The sequence below is a fragment of the Pinus tabuliformis genome, chromosome 5_2 (assembly GCF_031772625.1).
Source record: "Pinus tabuliformis cultivar Carrire ecotype Pingquan chromosome 5_2, CPIR1, whole genome shotgun sequence".
Lineage (NCBI taxonomy): Eukaryota > Viridiplantae > Streptophyta > Pinopsida > Pinales > Pinaceae > Pinus > Pinus tabuliformis.
The window spans coordinates 430,860,937-430,883,015 of record NC_142306.1 but is presented as its reverse complement, the minus strand read 5'-3'; the positions used below and the strand labels follow the sequence as shown (position 1 = coordinate 430,883,015).

The 22,079-nt window shown below is 36.5% G+C and overlaps 1 protein-coding gene across 1 annotated transcript; it reads right to left on the bottom strand.

Annotated features, from left to right (window-relative positions):
* Positions 1-5,076: 5,076 nt before the first annotated feature.
* LOC149159459 (putative pectate lyase 5) lies at positions 5,077-7,049 on the bottom strand. The gene is made up of 5 exons (XM_089434321.1): positions 6,949-7,049; positions 6,744-6,857; positions 5,761-6,400; positions 5,558-5,661; positions 5,077-5,437 (listed from the first exon to the last, which is right to left on the bottom strand). Exons 1-5 carry the CDS (start codon positions 7,047-7,049, stop codon positions 5,077-5,079), a joined length of 1,320 nt encoding a protein of 439 aa, XP_089290447.1.
* Between the last annotated feature and the right edge of the window lie 15,030 nt (positions 7,050-22,079).

Sequence of the window (22,079 nt, the reverse complement as noted above, 5' to 3'; positions counted from 1 at the left end):
TAACACTTCTCCTTTGAATTGATTATATTGTTATTTTTCCAAGGAACTATTATGATCTTGGGAAGAAACTCAAAAGCCTCCAATATTTCTACTTCAAAGGGATATGACTACAAATCCCAACAAAACCAAAGTCATAATATCCAAAAATATCACCTATGATATTTTGATTTATGAAAACAACTCCTCACAAGAAGTTCGTTCATACAAATATCTAGGAAATTACATCCATCATATGCACAATTGGAATTATAACATTGAGAAAAGGATAAATGGAGGCTAGAAAGTTTATTATGGGTTGAAAATGATTGTAAGTTGGTAGATTTTTAGATTTGGTATAAAAAAATCCTCTTTGAGACTCTTGTCATCCTGTTGTTCTATAGCGGTGTGGGGTTTGGGGTTGAAATATATCTAGAGATTAATGGAAGAAGATTGAAACAATGAAAAAGTACTTTATTACCTAAAACCTCAAGAATACAAGACTCTCTACCCTATCCTCCTAATTCAAGAAAGACATTCCCACATAAAATACTTGGTTATGACTATTTTTCATATGGATAAGAAGTCATATAACATGGAGGGCAAGAGGTTTCCCAATATTCCTTCCAACTCTACTCAAAATTCCCACCTTCAAGTCAAGAAAGGGTGGCATAAGGATCACGAGTATTGGCTATATCATTGAGGAATAAAGGAGGAGATCATGTTTCACAATTTGGATAATAATAAAAATATTATTACTTCTAAATTTAAGGAGAAGTTAAAGAAGGAGATCATATTTGACAATTTGGATAATAATAAAAATATTATTACTTCCAAATTCAAGGAGAAATTTTGTGAAAATAAAGAGGTGGAGGGAAATAGAAAAATACGATATTATAAGTAGGTGATTAACCACAATCTCAAAACCCAAAATTATCTCTCTGCCTTAACTAGTGCTAAGAAGAAAATGAACATTGTCAATATTAGAACTAATTATCACGAACTTAAGAGTGAAACTAGGTATCGATTGATTTCCAAAATTCCATAAGATGAAAGAGTTTATCACCTCTGCTATCCTCAGAGGGTTGAAGAGGGAAATCACTTTCTATTAGATTTTGCATCCTATACTCATATTAGATCTAACTTTCATAATATTTGTAATCATATAAACCTTTTTAACCTTTTAACTCAGTAAAATGGCGGTGATCTAAGAGTTCTCATGGAATTATATTTTCTTTTGTGGAAATCAATTTTAGGTGAATTATGGATTTCACAGAGACACGCTTTGCTTTGGCATGCTAGAAATTCTTTTTGGTTTGTTCGTGCAAAGAGGAACTTTGTTTCCTTTTTTTGAACTTCATTTTCTCTCCACTTAATGTATTTCAACTATGAAAACAATGTAGCTAAGTACGTATAGACTTGGTCTCATTTTGTCTTGTTTCTTTCCATTGTGGAAATGATAACTATGCTAGATGTAATGGAGTGAGCATTTTGCTCTCTGGATTTGTTGTACTCGGGTTTTTGGGTTGTTATGTTTTACTGGATGGATCTAAATGTCAAGATCTATAGTCACTTTTCTTTCAGATGAAATATAAGTAATTCAATTTACCAAAAATAGAAAAAGTGGAAATGAGAACTAAAAGGAGAGGGATACTATTTTGAAAATAATAAAAATGTTTGAGGGTGCTTGAATTCAATCATGATAGTGGGCAAGAAGTTTAGTTAACTTTTATTTTTTTAATTTGATGAGAGAATGCTTTTATTCCTAGTGATTTATTTCATAAGGGCCAACATCTTTAGTATGAAACTATATGCAATTCCATATCCAAAAAAGCTCATGTGATATGCATAGCTAAGCACCACATCAATTTTTGGTTTCTACTTTAAATTCTATTTAATTTCATTATTGTTTTAAATTGGCTTAAATGAAAATAGTGGGTTTTGAACTTCCATGGATGACATACACCTGTCATGAATTCTAGTTATTTTTAATTACATATATGTGTCCAAACCAACATGTACATTCATGTAATTCACAATTTAATCTACAAATAATAATATTAACAATTTTGTTCTTTCAAAAAAATGCAAAATGATATAGGAAGTGGTAGAATGAAAAAATAATTAATATTCACCTTGCCTTTTGATGCTTAGTACCTTCACCAAAATGGTTTCTTATACACACATAATTCTATCATCATGGCAATTGTCAGTCTAACCCAACATTAACACCTACAATAGGAAAAAAACATACCAACCTAAATATCTTATCATTGTCAACCTATAACAGAATGAATAAAATAGTGTGAATTGCAGTGAATTTATTAGTTAACACATGGTTTGTGATTGAATATTCAAGTTCACCTTGTTGTAGTGACTGAAATAATTATTAAAAATGGGAATAAAAATGGGTTAATTATGTCAATGAGACCATATTCACAGTTATACATGGAGCAATGGTCCACCAATATTTTCCTCCCTGTGAAGATTGAAGAGATATGTTTACTATAATGTTTCTTACATGCTTATAGGTTTTAATGCGCATGGCAAGAATGATCATGTCTAAAACATTTTTGTCATCATTATACACAAGCTCTTAGAAATACAGATGATGGTTTCTCATTCATAGGTTGTTTTGAAACTATAAATTATCAACTCTTGCTTTAGTTATATAACCATGTCATTATAGAAGATGGCCTAGAGTGGCTCCATTTGAATCACATCTTTTGACAGCCCACTATCACCTAGCTAAGGGACATTACGAATCAAATTTTCCTTTATTACTACATTTTTATACGAAGTCAACTTAACTCAATAATACATGAATGTGGCTTGAAAATGGACTAAATAATAGGGTAATCCAAGTATATAGGTTGATGGTATAGAAGGGTTGATTGTGTAGTTGAGTAAATCAACTAATAGATCAAGTAGATTAGAGTAACACATACGCCAACCCATGGGTGTAGACTCTTGTCGAATTCAACCTTTTATTAGTCTAATTTTGTATTTAATATCGATTCAATTTTTCATTTCTAACATGGCTCACAAAACTTTGGATTCCAATGCTAATCATGCCATTAGTGTGTAATTCCTATTAGCATCATTTTAAATACTTAGTGACATATTGAGGGTGAATTACTAACTAAATTATTATGTTCTAGTTTCCCTATACCATGATTTTAATTTATTATGAGGGTGCCATCATGAATTCACTAATATAGTAACATGTGAGAATATTTAAAAGGATGCATATGTTCATAATGTTATCAATTTAGTATTCCTCAGATCACCTCACATACATGTCAATTTGGATTTTGAATAACATGTGCACAATTTCAATTGCTTGTGCATGCTTTCAAGAATGTGTATGCATTCAAAAAGCATGAGTTAGGCCTCAACAATGCGTGGGAAATGTATTAAAAAACACGCTTTCAAGAATGAGTGTGTATTTTCAAAACATGTATGTTCTTTTATGTCTAGAATCATTAAGATGTATGGAGCGAGGGAGGGAGAGAGGGGTAGAGTTGGGGTTTGGTTGTTAAGGACGGAATAAGGAAGGGGTGAAGGGATGGAGGGATGGATATGGAAATGAAGGGAGTGGAGTGAGGGTGGAGAGACAAAAGATGATAAGGACGGGGAGACATGAGAAGAGTGGTGTAAATGGATAAAGAGGGAGTTAATGAGTGAGAGGAAATGAATAAAAGGGAGATAGAGTCACGAGGTAGAGAAAGAGAAGTAAGAAGAGGGAGACTTAGAGAGGGAAAGGTGGGGGATAGGGGGCATTGGGGAAGGGAGTTAGAGAGAGAGTATGGAAGAGAGAAGAACAAGGAAAGAAAGAGAGTGAGCATGTGTGTTTGTGTGCGTGTGAGATGGGGGGAGAGAGAGAGAGAGAATTGTGGGAGATAAAATGGGAAGAGAGAGAGGGAGAGATGGGAGGATGTACATAATGGCTAATATATATGTTTTAATAATTTCATGATATTTTTTTATATAAATGATCATATTATGAGAGTATTGTATGTTGATAAAGTTACTATCATTATTTTAGTATTTTAATGTCTTTTTTTCACTATAATTTACAATAATAATTGACTACATTTTAGATTTTTCAATTACATGACTTTATTGATTGATGTGCTTTGGCTAGATTGATGTTTGGTACTCTTCGGGATTACCCTAATCTAAAATTTCAGCATGCCATGAATATATATGAATCCTGAACATATCAACAGTGATATAAGGTTGTTGGATAGTTTCAATGGGTGTTTGAACGAGTGAGTTGATTTGACATTGTATATATATGAATTGTACTATTAAGGTAACCTGCTTCTACAAATCTGTTAATGACCTCAAGTAGATTTGAAGAACCGCATGGATATGTAATGAAAATGAGGTAAGTTACACACCTATATTGTGGATAGGGCATTATCCATCAATTTGAATATGATGTTGTGAACATGCTAATATGATTTAAAGCTGGTTGGAAAATGAGATATATATATATATATATATATATAATTCCTATTTAATCGTAGATATTTTTAAGATCTAAATTTGAATAAATAAAAATAAAATTATTATTAAATTATTATTATTATTATTATTATTATAATAAAAAAGATAGAATGATGAGTATTATTATATTAAAAATCTTGAATAGATAATATTTTCAAATATATATTAATAATAGAATTTGATTTTTTTACAGCTATCAAATTTCAGGGTTTTGGGTGTCCCAAAGATTTTTAATGGGGTTAAATCTATTTCCACCATCAAAACCATAAGTCAAATACTTCGGCACATAATTCTTCTGATTAAGTCCTTCATTGCGGACAAAGTTTAAAATGATTATTTTTAAAATTTACATTTTCATATAAACATGAATCTTTTATTCTTGCGCAATTGACAAAGTAATAAATTGCAGATCAATATCAATATGCCGGATAACTTATTATTATAAAAGATAATGTGAAGGATAAGAAGGGCGACATTGAGAAGTGTAAGAAGGGCGACATTGAAGAAGACACAGTTTACAAAAGTAAAAGCAATGTTTGCGGCTACTCAAGTTCAGGTGTGATAATTGTGGGTAAGAAGTTGCAGTTAGCAGCGAGTTCCTTTCTTGCACGAGAGCACGCCTGCGTTCCTGGTGATCTCTTCCACAACGGCTGAACTCTTTGGTCTGCCACTGTATGCGGTTGCATAGGTCGAAAGCACCTGAGATCCTGACGGCGTAAAATATGCACCATTTAGTAGCATATCATCTTCTGATATCCAGTTCCACTTTTTCCTTTCACTTTCTGTGGCGTTCTGCCTCTTGGTTACTTCTTTAGCCAAGGGATTTGCAGATGCCATGAATCTATTGCCCTGACTCAAAATGCTGGGGTTTGCACTTCCACCGATGGCATACATTCCCCACTCAGTGTAATCATTGTTAAACGCATGGAAGTATCCAAATCGGCACCTACATCCATTTAATTCATCATTTAATCTCTAAATAATATAATAACTATTTCATACTTTTCCTTCACAACAAAATGCAAAACAAGACGGGAAATGAATGAAATAGCAAATAATTACTCACCTTGGCATTCGTTGCACGAGATCTTTGCCAAAATGGTTGAGTGCAACCGTTGCCTGCATAACTTTGTCATGATGGTGGTCGTCACTGTGACCCAATAACATCACCTACCATTGGAGAGAAGCAGGCCATTGTGAAGGTAGAAGAGAGGAATAAAATAGAGTGAATTGCAATTAATGAACGAAGGAGTATGTGAGGTCGCTTACCTTGTTGTGGCGAGTGAAGTAATTGTTGGAAATGGTGATATAGGTGGATGACTTGATTGCGTCAATGAGGCCATCTTCGCAGTTAGACATAGAGCAATGGTCCACCCAGATGTGCCTCGCTGTCGAGATGGAAATCCCATCGCCATGATTTATTTTTCTATTCAGAGGAAAGGTGTTTACCATAGCGTTTCGTAGACGATTACACTCATGAATGTTGATGCCATGAATGATGATGTTTGTCACATCTTTTATGGTGATACACGGACCCTTACCAATGTGAACGTTGGCGCCTCGTCCATCGATTGTTTTGAAGCTCTTAATAACCAGCTCTTCCTTGAGCTGGATGAGCATGTCATTCTGGAAGATGATCCACAGCGGCTCCGTCTGAATCACGGCATGACGCATTGTGCCATGGGATGGATTCACGGCATCATCACGGGCATCCGTAACGTCATAAAACTTGCCGTTCTTGCCTCCTATGGCATCCTTGCCAAATCCAATGCCGCAATCTGCCAGCCGTTTTCTGTTGCGCTCCCAATTGGGGTCGCACCGCCAACAGTCGTCGATGCGATTACCCGTTGCACATGACAACACGGTCAGCTCCTCTTCTTCTCTTGTACTGTTAATAATGCTTCTGCTTCTGTTTGAATACACATATGAAGCATTCTCGTGTCAATTCAGCCTCCAACATCAAATAATTAAAAAAACAACAGAGAGATTAACAAAACGGAACGTAATGTCGCAGTGAGCGATTTACTTAGTGTTGAACTATTTTCGCTCCGTTCCTCTGATCTTTCTCCCCAGGAAACGTGGATCTAGTTATATTGCCCGGTGCCTCCACTATCTTCCGTCCCATAAACTTCTCTCCATATTTTGATTCAAATGGCTTCGGCGCGCCGCCATGAACGCAACTGAGTATTCCAATCAACAGCATGCAGCTCAAAATACTAATTTGATTCCTCATTTTGACAGCCACGACTCACGTTTGTCTTCTCAAAGAAACACCAACACTAAGAACACTGGTGCTGGTTGCTTCTGCTCTGAGCCACTCTTTCAAATGCCGGGGCCTTCTTATAGCTTCCACCGTTTTGTCGTTACTATCATTTCATCACACTTGGTAAATTGCAGTATGAATTTCCTTGCGCATGTTTTTATGATGGCTTAAGGAATGTAGGGACGTGCATTGACTGGAGGGAGATGGCAAAGGTCAGCTCCGAATCTTTAAACACAGCACAGACTTGGAAGTCGAACAGTGATGTTTGACAACTAAAAACCACCGTCGACGACATAGTTTTATTGAGATATGGGAAACATATTTTTATGAGATATGGGAAACATTCAAGCAGCGGCTTTCTGAAGTCTTATTGAACGCGGTCAAGGAAGGATCTCTCACAAGCTAAAACCAACATCTGTCGAAATTTTGATATGAGAAACTGAACTTCAAAGAAAATGGTGAACCCTTACCAACCGACACTGCAGCACCGCTCTTTCACTGATACAAATGGTGAAGGAAAACTCCACACAAAATACGGAATATTGTGAACTTCTGACCATTGGCTTTCCCAATCCTAATTGTTACCCGTCAAATCTCTACAATAGTATTTTCACATGTCATAACTGGCAATTCACGTTTCATCTGAATTTCAGATCAAGTTTAACATTTAAATCTTCGTTAAACATCTAATCCTTCAGGAGATTAAGTTTAACATGTAAATGTTAGGAAGATGTCAAATCATTAATGATTAAGTTTAATATATAGATTTAGAATCATATCAAAAGAATATATATTAATTTGATCAATTTAAGCTATAGGCAGATGAAATTAATTAATTTGAAAATATTGAAATTAATATTACTTTTCACTATTATCTATTTGAGTTTTTAGGTACCATTTTTTAGATATGATTTATGATTGAAAATTTATACTTTTAAGTTTATCTATGAGGCTAAGAGTATTGTGTTATATTTTTATATTTTATTTGAAATTTATAAGATCTACATTATTAATTTTATCTTTCAAACATGATCATAATCATTATTAATTTTTCTATAAATAATTAAATAAATAAAATAAAATAAATATAATTGATTTTATATTAATATATTTATTTACTTTTAAAATTAATATATATAGAGAGCATAGTTTTAAGTGATAATTTAATTAGTAGAATTCTCATTGTTAAGTAACTTGCTCACTCGAAGGTTATGTGGTCAAATTTCCGAGACACCTTTCAAGTTAGGCCTGATCAAATAAGCCCAAGGATAAATCCCTTTAAATAGATCTACCTAAACCACAATTCAAAAAAATATATATACATTATTATTTTTTATACTTTAATAATTATAATAATAATAATAAATTCCCCAAACATTATTCATATATATATATATATATATATATATTTATTTATTTGTGTGATATATTTTGTTTTCTTAACTTAAAATATGAAAAAACGTGAGTGTCAATTCTTTCTCGTTAAGTTCTCTTAATCGTTTATGCAAAAAAATTCCCGTGTGTAGAGCAATAACAAAATATAAATCATCCTAAACTGTCACATTTTATTAAGCTAAAAAACTTATATTTAACTAAATTGAATCTCCACCATGCGCCATTATAATGCCCTTATCCAAATGATGGCAATTTTAATATACAAAGAGACAAGTGACAAATTGTTAATTTGTAAGAGGCTGAAGATTTTATTAAAACGAAAAATTGGAGCACATATACATAAAGAAATCACAAAGGCTTAAACTCCAAATATGTCCACCCTCTAACAGTCATGAATGTGCTATGAAGTCACTTGAGGATAATTTGTATAATCTATGGGAAATATTTTAAGAAAGGTATCTTTTATGTCAATCTAATTCAAAATTATATTATGAATATTTAAATTTTAATGTAATTTTTATTTAAGGTTAATTACATGTATTTTATAAGAGTAAGAGTATGTATTAGGGTAAAAATAAATTTTATTTTTATGTGAAATTTGAAATGGAAGTTATACATTAACAATATGTATTAGTATAAATTTGATATACTATTTTACAATTTTTTTAAATGAAATAATACATGAAAAAATCAAGAAATTTAGAAAAAATAATAGGAAACATTGAAAATTGGCACAATTGTTGAGAGAGGAAACAATAATATACATTTTTAGAAATTAGAATTATTTATGCAAGAGACATGTGGATGGATAAATAATAAATATATTAGTGAATACGTAATTAGAAGTTTTGAATGAGTAGACATGTCTTATTTTCTACAAATAATGTAAGAAGAGTGATAAACAATTGCTATACAAGACACCAAGCATTTTTTTGAGAAATTTTCAAAATAAAATGTTAAACAATTTTCTCCTAATTATATTAAAGTTTGAATGAGCTTTATTTTGAAATAAATATTTCATGTTTCTTTTATAACTATATATAACTGATTAGTGAAAAAATAAGGTCATTTAATTATTGTTAATTTATACACATTTATATAACTTCTATAACTTCAAACAAATAACTACACTCCCTTTTCCATTCACAAAATTAAATAAACCACTAGAAACCCTGTCTTCCCTTTACAGAAAAAATAAAATTCTCCACAACAAATTACAACTTATAAATACATATATTTATAAAATAGCTCAATTAAAGATAATACATACAGATTTAATAAGCTTAAACTAATTTTAATATCTCTTCAAGCTTTATGTTAACTTATTGCTAACTTGTATTTATAACTTCAAGATGTAGAATCCTCACTCCCTGTGTGATGACCCCGTAAAAATGTAATTACTTAGAAGTTACTACAGCAAAAAACTGAATTGAAATGATATTGAAGAATTTATTTTCTTTTGAGGATATTCTGTTGATTTTACATGTGCACTAAATTAATGATTAAAAGAATTAATCATGAAGATATCTGAATTCCCAAAAGGGAATTGGAAAAGAAAAGTTAGTTAATAAACTAGAAATAACCACCTTCCCTAACTGGAAGGGTTTCCAGGGAAAAAGGGAGGTTGGTTGAGAAACTCTGGGCTGTAGAGACAGACAGAGAAAGAGAAAGGGAAGGAAAAACCCTGTATGGACTAAGTCTGGTAAGGACCAGATAGTCAAGCACATAGTGATGGCTTACTGAGGATAGTGATCCGGTAAGCGGAAGCTTGGGGGGAGACTCAGGTCTTGAAGGACTGGTCTCACGGTTGGGTGGAAAACAAGCGTTACACAGCGATTTGGCAAGAGACTTGTTCCAGACTCATCTTACCAGTGCGAATCAGGTAAGTAACGGAACCCTAATGTCCCCTAGTTATCTGTGTAACTTGTAGTGTAACTGTGATTGTCTGAGCAATAAACTGTAAACAGCGTATAGTGTAATTGTGATTATAGACAGCCTAGCTGTAAAAATCGAAAGATAGTACGACTATGATTATCTGTACAAGCTATAGACAGTCTAGCTGCATAAATCAAAAGATATTGTGACTGTGATTATCTGTACAAGGTATAGACAGCCTAGCTGTAAAAACCAAAAGACAGTGTAACTGTGGTTAACTTTACAAGATATCGACAGTATATCTGTAAAAACAAAAAGATGATATAACTATGACTTTCTGTGCGAAAGAAGACTATATATAGTATATCAGTAAACTTCAAAGAACAAGAGAATTGAGAACAATTGAACATCTAAACAAAGGAGGTAGTCTATTTATAAAACAAGCCTATCCTTACAAGATAAATGGGTTCACAGTCTAGAAGTATCCGAACCCAGGAAACTGATTATTCATGCAGATAATAAACTCTGGGTCGATATCATATCAAGACCCTAAAGATCACAGTCAGCCGTATAGATCTCATGATACTCTTAAACAAAATGCCAGTAGAGATTTTAATAAGATAATTAGAAGGCATAAATAAACGCTGAACCCCGAACTCGGTCCAACCGTAGCAGGTGGGGTTCTGGCGAGTCTAAAACGACGGAAGAGAACCTAGATATTATCCAAAATTAAAGACCTGTATAGTAGGAAGTTGAATATTACATGGTTAAATTTGCAAATCATTACAGAGACGAGCAAAGAGTCATGCGACAGAACCATATTGACATTCCTGTAATGTACAGCGGAAACATTTAAAATGTGTTAAGGAAAGTATTAAAACATGCAATCGCATTGAGGCCGCAGATGTATTGTCTGCTAATAACAAACCCGAAATTAACAACTATACTGATTAACCGTTATATAACTTTCAGGCCCTCAGGGTTTCTGTTACAGAGAGTCCATAACCAGTCGGCCATACATCTATAGTAATCAGATGTTGGCGCGACAGCTCATAACTCTTTACATATCTATTCAATACATTGACGATATGGAATAGAGTCTCAGATCATACTGTAACCAAATGCATGTATGCCGTAATCAAACAAGCAAGATACCAAAACGAGAAAACGCATTACGCATCTGGGTATTAATCAAACCCTATATTACATGAAAGCAAAACCATTCTTATCAGCATGAGAAATAAAGCTTTTGCATAACAATAACAGAGAGTTATATTAAAACTATCGGCCTTAGGCCATATGAGTCCAAAGTCAAACAAGCACGCTGGCTTCCAACCAGGGTTCCATGACAGTCATCATACATGGCTATAGTCACAATATATTCAACCAAACAAAATATAAACAGCCGTATAATAGAATCAAGCGGAAACTCTAGCCTCGGAACCAAAGGTAAAAACCCAAATCACCGTAATCGAAGAGGACCCCAAATTCCTTAATCAGTCCCAGAACTTTTGGAAACGGAATAGGAGCATTGGTCCATCATGACCTGCGACCAACCGAGTGATAATAAGGTTTGGGTCTCAATCTTAGCACAGAGGAAAACCCCGGGCAAACCAAAATGAGACAGAGGAGGACCAACCGAAACTAAACCCTTGAACTCAGATAAATACCTGTGTAAACTCGGCGGGCTTCATCTGGAGTGATTTTCTCCAAGCCATTGATGCTGGAAGATGCTCGTTCACAACCTGTCAAACAAGGGACAGAAGATTAGACTTCTGCACAAATATTTCATTCAAAATTGCAACAGATCTTCTAACTGATTGTGTAAATCACCTGACTGATTCGAGTATGAAAACCATGGAGCGGAAGACCCTCTGGAATGACGCATGTGCCTGGAATAGCGGTGGCCTCGGAGCGGAACCGTGGAGTAAACCCTTACAGTGATGAACAGAGAGCTGGAACGCGTTGAACAGCATGAGGAAAACCTCGAATAATCCGGAGAACACCACGTATATACCCTTCCTGCCAGCGGTGGAAGCGTGGAGCAATTTCGACCCTCGATCTCACACAGAAACTGTGCACCGTAGATGGAGGCGACTTTACCCCAAAAGCCCGGCGCGGGAAAGTCCCAAGCATAGAAACCATGCCCGAATCACGTGATCAAACCGGCAAGAATCAATGCCATCGCTGGATGTCCAGCGCAGGAGGCGCCAACAAGTGAGCACAGTACAGTCTGGATACACTCGAGGAGAAGACATAAGGTTTTCATGCCATTGTGTTAACGATAAAACATAGACAAGTATTAATCGATGATTAATCAATGATATGACAAACGTTACCTGCCACATTATACACCGCCTCAGGTTAGGCATGTATACGAGGTGGTGGCCATTCGACATAGTTATATACTTAAATAAAGTGCAGGTGCTTAACCAAAGTATGGATATATATATATATATATATATATATATATATATATAGAATTTTTTTTTTTTTATGTATATGTTTTAGCATGTAGATATGTGACAATTGGTATCAGAGCCCAGATTACCCATACTGTGGCCTCTGGGATGTGAATGAAGTATTAAAGATGAGAAGGTCATTATGACATTGATATTCTTTTTGGGATAACAAAATTGTGCAGGTAGCTCACAATGTTAACTGTTTCATGATCAGACCAGGCCAGGGACAGGCTAGTCAGAGGAAAGAAAAGAGCAACCAAGGTATCGCAAAGAAATAGTTAGTATGCAGGGAGCTGGCAGCGCACCGCACAGGTCCGCAGCCAATCGGGGGCCTGCACCAAATCTTGGAGAAAACCCAGAGTTGTGGGTGCAGCTGGGTGAGGAGACCCGCAGCACGAATCTGGCCATACTAGAAACAGTTCAAGAGCTGAAGAATGAAATGGCTCGGCTACGGGAGGATAATGCGCGATTGACAATGGAGTAGGAAAGGATTTTAAAAAGTTTGTCTGACAAACATAACCCGCCATTAGCTAATCCCAGCGCAGAACAGCAGAGAATGACGGAGGAGCAACATTATCAAGCAGAATCTGAAATCCCTGGAGAAGGAGAGGATCAATCTGATAATGCATCAGAACAGCAGACCTCAAAGCGTCAAAAGGTGGAATTACAAGGAGAATTTCGAAAGATTAAACCCCCACACTACGATGGGGAACAAGAGGAAGCGGTTGAGGCATGGCTAATCAATATGAATAAATATTTTCAGTTATATGAGTATGATCATAATTTGAAGGCACGATTGGCTATCTTCCAGTTACAAGGGAAGGCGACACTGTGGTGGGAGGAAGTTAAAATCGTTAAAGGGGTAAGCGAGCGAACCATAACGTGGGAAAAATTCCAGAAATATTTTAAGGAGAGATACTTGACGGAACGCTTTTATGATGAAAAAGCAAAGGAATTCCATGATCTGCGACTGGGACAGCAGACTATGGATGAATTCATCAATCGGTTCACATCTTTGCTTTGCTATGTACCCTACCTTAAAGAAGAAAAAGCCAAGGTACAGCGGTTTGTTAGCAGTTTTCCCATGTACATGAGGGAAAGGATTGAATTTGACAATCGTAGAACCATGGACGAAGCTATTCGAAAGGCCAGAATCTGCTACCAGTGGAGCAAGCAGAAAGGGGACAGTTCCAACAGAAAATGGAATGAGAAAAAGAATAGTAAGATTGTTGGAAATAATAAGGGAAGTCGGAGCAGTGGAGTCAAAGGAAGCAGCAAGGGCCAGAACAGTAGAGCAGCACCGAGAGGTTCATTCAGATCCAAGCCCATCAGTGAAACCAGAATGGGTGAACAACCCGCCAAGATGGATACTGAAGGAATAACCAGACCCCCAGTGCAGTGCTGGGGTTGTGGTGGACCGCACTACGTCAAGAATTGTCCGCAAAGGAAGGGAGCTGACTAGATATCCCAGGTTCATGAGGCATCAACGTGAGCGACGTGGGACGAAGTATGCCAAGAATTAACGCAGCCTTGGATGACCGCCAGGCAGAATACCAGCCCACCATGGTAGAGTTTGAAGGTAAAATTTTAGACCTTTCCATCATTGTTCTAATTGATCCTGGAGCTACTTTAAGTTATATTAGTCCAAAGATAGTTGAACAGTGTAAATTGCAGCCTGAAAAATTCAGGAATCCTTGGCTGGTACAGCTAGCTACAGGGACCAAAAGACGAGTAATGGCAAAAATCAAAAGCTGCCCTATAGTGATAGCAGGACAGCCAGTAGTGGCAGACCTGAACATGCTTCCCCTCGGGTCCTATGATGTCCTAATTGGGATGGACTGGCTAGAAAAGCATTGGGCTTTAGTGAACTGCAAAACGAAGGTTATACGGTACAAGGATGATGCTGGAATAGAACAAGAAATGCAGGGAATTAAACGACCAGTGCAGGTCTGACCTATCACTGCATCTCAGCTGGCAAAATGCATCCGGAATAGATGCCAAGTGTATGCTATTCAGGTGGGCTATGCAGAAACTAAGAATAAGGAAAACCCGCTAGACCACCTCCCGGTAATAAAAGAGTTCGCAGACGTGTTTCCAGAGGAAATTCCTGGACTACCTCCAAAGAGGGATATAGACTTCACCATTGAGTTAATACCAGGAGCCGCTCCAGTTTCGCGGACACCTTATAGAATGAGTGTACCGAGGTTGACTGAATTGAAAATGCAACTACAAGAATTGCTGGATAAAAATTATATCTGCCCCAGTGTATCTCCATGGGGAGCTCCGGTATTATTCGTCAGGAAGAAAGACGGAACTCTTCGAATGTGTATTGATTACCGGCAGCTAAACAAGCTCACAATTAAAAATAAATACCCTTTACCTCGGATCGATGAGCTTTTCGATCAAGTCAAGGGGGCGACAGTATTTTCTAAAATTGATTTGCGATCTGGTTACCATCAGATCAGAATTAAAGAAGAAGATATCGCTAAAACAACCTTCAGGACCCGGTATGGACACTACGAGTTTGTAGTGCTGCCTTTTGGATTGACTAATGCACCCGCTACGTTCATGTGTTTAATGAACAATGTGTTCCATCAATTTTTAGACAAATTTGTACTAATATTCATTGATGATATTTTGATTTATTCTCACTCTAAGGAGGAGCATGAGGAACATCTCCGGATGGTACTGCAAACTTTGCGAGAACATCAGTTGTATGCTAAGCTCAGCAAATGTGATTTCTATAAAGAGGAAATCCAGTATTTGGGTCATGTGATTTCAAAGGAAGGGATTGCCGTGGATCCTGAGAAAATAAAAACCATACTGGATTGGCCTGTGCCAAAAGATGTGGCGGATATCAGATCCTTCATGGGATTGGCTGGATATTACAGAAGATTTGTGGAAGGTTTTTCAAGGGTGGCATATCCCATCACATCCTTGCAAAAGAAAGGGAGGACATTCAAATGGAGTTCTGAATGTCAACAAAGTTTTGAGAGGCTTAAGCAATTACTCACGTCTGCTCCTGTTTTAAGCATAGCTGATCCGGACAAGGACTATGTGGTATGTACCGATGCCAGCCGAGAAGGCATCGGAGGTGTGTTAATGCAAGAAGGGAAAGTAATCGCCTATGAATCGAGAAAATTGAAGGAACATGAGCAGAAGTATTTTGCCTATGATTTGCAATTGGCAGCTGTCATACATGCGCTTAAGATGTGGTGGCACTACCTTTTGGGAAGGAAATTTTTGTTATTAACAGATCATCACAGCTTAACAAATTATTTTAGTCAGCCCACACTGAATGCAAGACAAGCTCGTTGGGCAGATTTCTTAAGTGGGTTCGACTTTGACATTAAACATCTGAAGGGAAAGGAAAATCGTGTAGCCGACGCACTGAGTCGAAAGGTACAATGTTTGTATGAAGTTACATTCAGTAGGTGGGAAAATTCCTTGCAGGAAATGATGAAAACAGCAGCAAGCCAAGATGCTGAATACCAACAGATGAAGCGGCAAACGCCACTTTCCAGCGAGGGAAGTCCGCAGGAATATGAGGTTAGCAAGGATGGAATGCTGCTTTACAAAAAAAGATTGTTTGTACCAAATGACAACAACCTCAAAAATTTAATCTTGAATGAGTTTCATACCAGTCACTACGCTGGTCATCCCGGGTACCAGAAAATGCTGACTGCACTTCGGAAAGAATATTACTGGCCGGGAATGAAAAAGCATGTGGCTGAATATTTAGCGCGATGTTTGGAGTGTCAACAGATCAAGACGGAGCACCAGCATCCGGCTGGATTATTGCAACCCCTGCCCATTCCAGAATGGAAATGGGAAATTATATCAATGGACTTTATAACTGGGCTGCCTAAAACAAAGAGAAACAATGACTCTATTATGGTAGTGGTTGATAAGTTAAGTAAGGCAGCACACTTCATACCAGTACAATCCACCTACAGGGCAGTGCAAATTGCGCACATCTTCATGCAAAATGTGTTCAGACTTCATGGACTCCCAAAGACTATAATATCAGATCGGGATGTAAAGTTTACGTCCGCCTTTTGGAGAGCGCTATTTGCAGAATTGGGTACACAGCTGAATTTTAGCACAGCTTACCATCCCCAGACTGATGGACAGACGGAGAGAGTAAATCAGATGGTGGAGGACATGTTGAGAGCATGTGTCATGCAGAAACCGACACAATGGGAGGACTATTTGCACTTGGTGGAATTCGCTTACAACAATGGATATCACACATCAATTCAGATGTCTCCATTTGAAGTCTTGTATGGACGAAAATGTCGGACGCCCTCAAATTGGAGTGGCCCGGAGGACAAATTAAGGTTGGGACCAGAAATGCTCAAGGAGATGGAGGACATGGTCAAAAAGGTGCGAGCCAACCTGAAGGCCGCTCAAGATCGGCAGAAAAATTTTGCAGATCGGAAAAGAAGGTTCAAAGAGTATCAAGTGGGCGATCACGTTTACATCAGAATTCAGGCCAGAAAAAGTACTCTGCAATGGAGCAGTTGTGCTAAACTTGCACCCCGTTACTTCGGACCTTTTCAGGTCTTGGCAAGGGTTGGGCCAGTAGCTTATCAGCTAGCTTTACCAAGCCACATCAGAATTCATAATGTCTTCCATGTATCCATGCTTAAGAAGTATATCTATGACCCTAAGCATGTGATCAAGTGGCAAGATATAAGGGTAAGGATTGCTTTTAATTGAACTAATTGAAAACGTATCTGGAACAAAAGACTGATACTGTTATTGGTTGCAGGTCGAACCGGAAGGAGAGGTCCTGGTCGAGCCGCTGAGCATTCTCGACCGGAGAGAAGTGCAGTTGCGGAAGCGGGTTATTACCCAAATTAAAGTGCAGTGGCAGCACTATGGGCCTGAAGAGGCTACTTGGGAGGACGAAGAGCTGTTTCGGAAAGCTTATCCGGAACTTTTTGGAGACACTAGACATCGGGACGATGTCCAATCTCAGGAGGGGGAGATGTGATGACCCCGTAAAAATGTAATTACTTAGAAGTTACTACAGCAAAAAACTGAATTGAAATGATATTGAAGAATTTATTTTCTTTTGAGGATATTCTGTTGATTTTACATGTGCACTAAATTAATGATTAAAAGAATTAATCATGAAGATATCTGAATTCCCAAAAGGGAATTGGAAAAGAAAAGTTAGTTAATAAACTAGAAATAACCACCTTCCATAACTGGAAGGGTTTCCAGGGAAAAAGGGAGGTTGGTTGAGAAACTCTGGGCTGTAGAGACAGGCAGAGAAAGAGAAAGGGAAGGAAAAACCCTGTATGGACTAAGTCTGGTAAGGACCAGATAGTCAAGCACATAGTGCTGGCTTACTGAGGATAGTGATCCGGTAAGCGGAAGCTTGGGGGGAGACTCAGGTCTTGAAGGACTGGTCTCACGGTTGGGTGGAAAACAAGCGTTACACAGCGATTTGGCAGGAGACTTGTTCCAGACTCATCTTACCAGTGGGGATCAGGTAAGTAACGGAACCCTAATGTCCCCTAGTTATCTGTGTAACTTGTAGTGTAACTGTGATTGTCTGAGCAATAAACTGTAAACAGCGTATAGTGTAACTGTGATTATAGACAACCTAGCTGTAAAAATCGAAAGATAGTACGACTATGATTATCTGTAACAGCTATAGACAGTCTAGCTGCATAAATCAAAAGATATTGTGACTGTGATTATCTGTACAAGGTATAGACAACCTAGCTGTAAAAACCAAAAGACAGTGTAACTGTGGTTAACTTTACAAGATATCGACAGTATATCTGTAAAAACAAAAAGATGATATAACTATGACTTTCTGTGCGAAAGAAGACTATATACAGTATATCTGTAAACTTCAAAGAACAAGAGAACTGAGAACAATTGAACATCTAAACAAAGGAGGCAGTCTATTTATAAAACAAGCCTATCCTTACAAGATAAATGGGTTCACAGTCTAGAAGTATCCGAACCCAGGAAACTGGTTATTCATGCAGATAATAAACCCTGGGTCGATATCATATCAAGACCCTAAAGATCACAGTCAGCCGTATAGATCTCATGATACTCTTAAACAAAATGCCAGTAGAGATTTTAATAAGATAATGAGAAGGCATAAATAAACGCTGAACCCCGAACTCGGTCCAACCGTAGCAGGTGGGGTTCTGGCGAGTCTAAAACGACGGAAGAGAACCTAGATATTATCCAAAATTAAAGACCTGTATAGTAGGAAGTTGAATATTACATGGTTAAATTTGCAAATCATTACAGAGACGATAAAAGAGTCATGCGACAGAACCATATTGACATTCCTGTAATGTACAGCGGAAACATTTAAAATGTGTTAAGGAAAGTATTAAAACATGCAATCACATTGAGGCCGCAGATGTATTGTCTGCTAATAACAAACCCGAAATTAACAACTATACTGATTAACCGTTATATAACTTTCAGGCCCTCAGGGTTTCTGTTATGGAGAGTCCATAACCAGTCGGCCATACATCTATAGTAATCAGATGTTGGCGCGACAGCTCGTAACTCTTTACATATCTGTTCAATACATTGACGATATGGAATAGAGTCTCAGATCATACTGTAACCAAATGCATGTATGCCGTAATCAAACAAGCAAGATACCAAAATGAGAAAATGCATTACGCATCTGGGTATTAATCAAACCCTATATTACATGAAAGCAAAACCATTCTTATCAGCATGAGAAATAAAGCTTTTGCGTAACAATAACAGAGAGTTATATTAAAACTATCGGCCTTAGGCCATATGAGTCCAAAGTCAAACAAGCACGCTGGCTTCCAACCAGGGTTCCATGACAGTCATCATACATGGCTATAGTCACAATATATTCAACCAAACAAAATATAAACAGTCGTATAATAGAATCAAGCGGAAACTCTAGCCTCGAAACCAAAGGTAAAAACCCAAATCACCGCAATCGAAGAGGACCCCAAATTCCTTAATCAGCCCCAGAACTTTTGGAAACGGAATAGGAGCATTGGTCCATCATGACCTGCGACCAACCGAGTGATAATAAGGTTTGGGTCTCAATCTTAGCACAGAGGAAAACCCCAGGCAAACCGAAATGAGAGAGAGGAGGACCAACCGAAACTAAACCCTTGAACTCAGATAAATACCTGTGTAAACTCGGCGGGCTTCATCTGGAGTGATTTTCTCCAAGCCATTGATGCTGGAAGATGCTCGTTCACAACCTGTCAAACAAGGGACAGAAGATTAGACTTCTGCACAAATATTAAATTCAAAATTGCAACAGATCTTCTAACTGATTGTGTAAATCACCTGACTGATTCGAGTATGAAAACCATGGAGCGGAAGACCCTCTGGAATGACGCATGTGCCTGGAATAGCGGTGGCCTCGGAGCGGAACCGTGGAGTAAACCCTTACAGTGATGAACAGAGAGCTGGAACGCGTTGAACAGTATGAGGAAAACCTCGAATAATCCGGAGAACACCACGTATATACCCTGCCTGCCAGCGGTGGAAGCGTGGAGCAATTTCGACCCTCGATCTCACACAGAAACTGTGCACCGTAGATGGAGGCGACTTTACCCCAAAAGCCCGGCGCGGGAAAGTCCCAAGCATAGAAACCATGCCCGAATCACGTGATCAAACCGGCAAGAATCAATGCCATCGCCAGATGTCCAGCGCAGGAGGCGCCAACAAGTGAGCACAGTACAGTCTGGATACACTCGAGGAGAGGACATAAGGTTTTCATGCCATTGTGTTAACGATAAAACATAGACAAGTATTAATCGATGATTAATCAATGATATGACAAACATTACCTGCCACATTATACACCGCCTCAGGTTAGGCATGTATACGAGGTGGTGGCCATTCGACATAGTTATATACTTAAATAAAGTGCAAGTGCTTAACCAAAGTATGAATATATATATATATATGAAATTTTTTTTTATGTATATGTTTTAGCATGTAGATGTGTGACACCCTGTTAATGTATCTCGATGCTAACTTTAAATATTAGATGAGACGAGCATGGAAAGCGACCGATACCTAAAAGTTTTCAATAATCAATAATCTTGTGTAAATTTTGAGAACTGTTGGAGACTTAAAAAGTCAAAAGATCGAAGTTTGTTGTATTGAGACGCAAATTGCAAGCGCCCGAACAGTAAACCATCAAGTGACATATCTCTAATGATGTAATGCGGTTTGAAAATCCCTCATGTCACTGAAAACGTGCGCCTACATCCGTATTTTCGTTACTAGGTCCAATAGTTTCGATTGCATTAGCCCCTTGTTTTCGCGTTGATTAGGGTTTTTCATGAACTTTTAATAGAAAAGGTTAACTTTTCATAATCATAGTTTTTCGTGAGCTTATAAAAAATTATTTTCTTGAAGTGTATGAGAATCAAACACATGTCTTAAATGTCTAATTTATAATTTTTAGAAAAAGTCGTAACTTGAGTTACACTATTTTAATAATTAAAATAGTTACAAGGTGGTAGGAAAATAATTTAGGGTAATAGTGTTAATTTTTAGAAAAAGTTGTACCTTGAGTTACATTATTTTAATAACTAAAGTAGTTGTTGGTGGTAGGAATATAATTTATCTTAATAGTGTTAATTTTTTAATATATAATTGATAATCATTTATATAAATTTGTTTTTTAAAATAATTTAAATGATATATTTTTTTTGTTTTTGTTTATAAATAAATAAGTACTATATAGTAGGTAGTAATTATCGCTTAGTTTAAATATAATTAAATTAAAGTAAAAATATTAAATTTAATTTAGAATTAAGGTTTAGAATCCCCTTAATTTAGGGTTTACTCATTGGTAGCTTGAGATATTTTGTTAATTGTAATTTTGTATTGTTGTGATGGACAATCCAAAGCTATTCAACTAGAAGTCTTATTGTAATGATAATATTTTTATTGAAAAATACATCTTAAAAAGTTTTACATTTTATATATAAATATATTTTAAAAGTTAATTGTTCTTAAAGGAAAAATTAATATATTCCTTAAGAAAATATAAATATAAAAATAAATTTGTTTTCTGTACTTAATAATTTGATAATCATTTTAATTTACTATTAATATTTTTTTACTATTTTTTATTAATATCAAATAAAATTATATAATATTGGTTAAAAGTCATTTATAATTACTTTTTATTTCTAAAATAATTATATAATAAAAAAGTAAAAATATTTTACTATATTTGTTTAAATTTATAGTTTGAAACTATTTTCATAATTAATGAGTTATTTAAAATATATGGTCTTAAAATTTTTCACTCAATTATTAATTATTAACGAGTTTATCCGATTAACGAGTTTATCCGATTGCATTGGTCTATGTACTAATTTTATCTACATTGCTCAGAACTCTCTCCACGTGAAACTTGGATCTAGTTATATTACCCGGTGCCCCTATCCCATAAACGTTTCTCCATACTTTGATACAAATGGCTTGGGCGCCCTGTCCTGAACGCAGCGGAGTATTACGATACAAATTTGATTGCTCAGTTTGACAGACAGAACTCACGTTTGTCTTCTCAGGTAAACAACAACAAT

Bases quoted from the DNA above. Each gene is read 5' to 3' on its own strand.
- LOC149159459 (XM_089434321.1), bottom strand. From the start codon at position 7,049: ATGTCGTCGACGGTGGTTTTTAGTTGTCAAACATCACTGTTCGACTTC. The intron at 6,401-6,743 runs GTGAGTCGTGGC...GTATTCAAACAG, and splicing joins GTTTCTTTGAGAAGACAAAC to AAGCAGAAGCATTATTAACA. The intron at 5,438-5,557 runs GTGAGTAATTAT...AAATGGATGTAG, and splicing joins CTCGTGCAACGAATGCCAAG to GTGCCGATTTGGATACTTCC.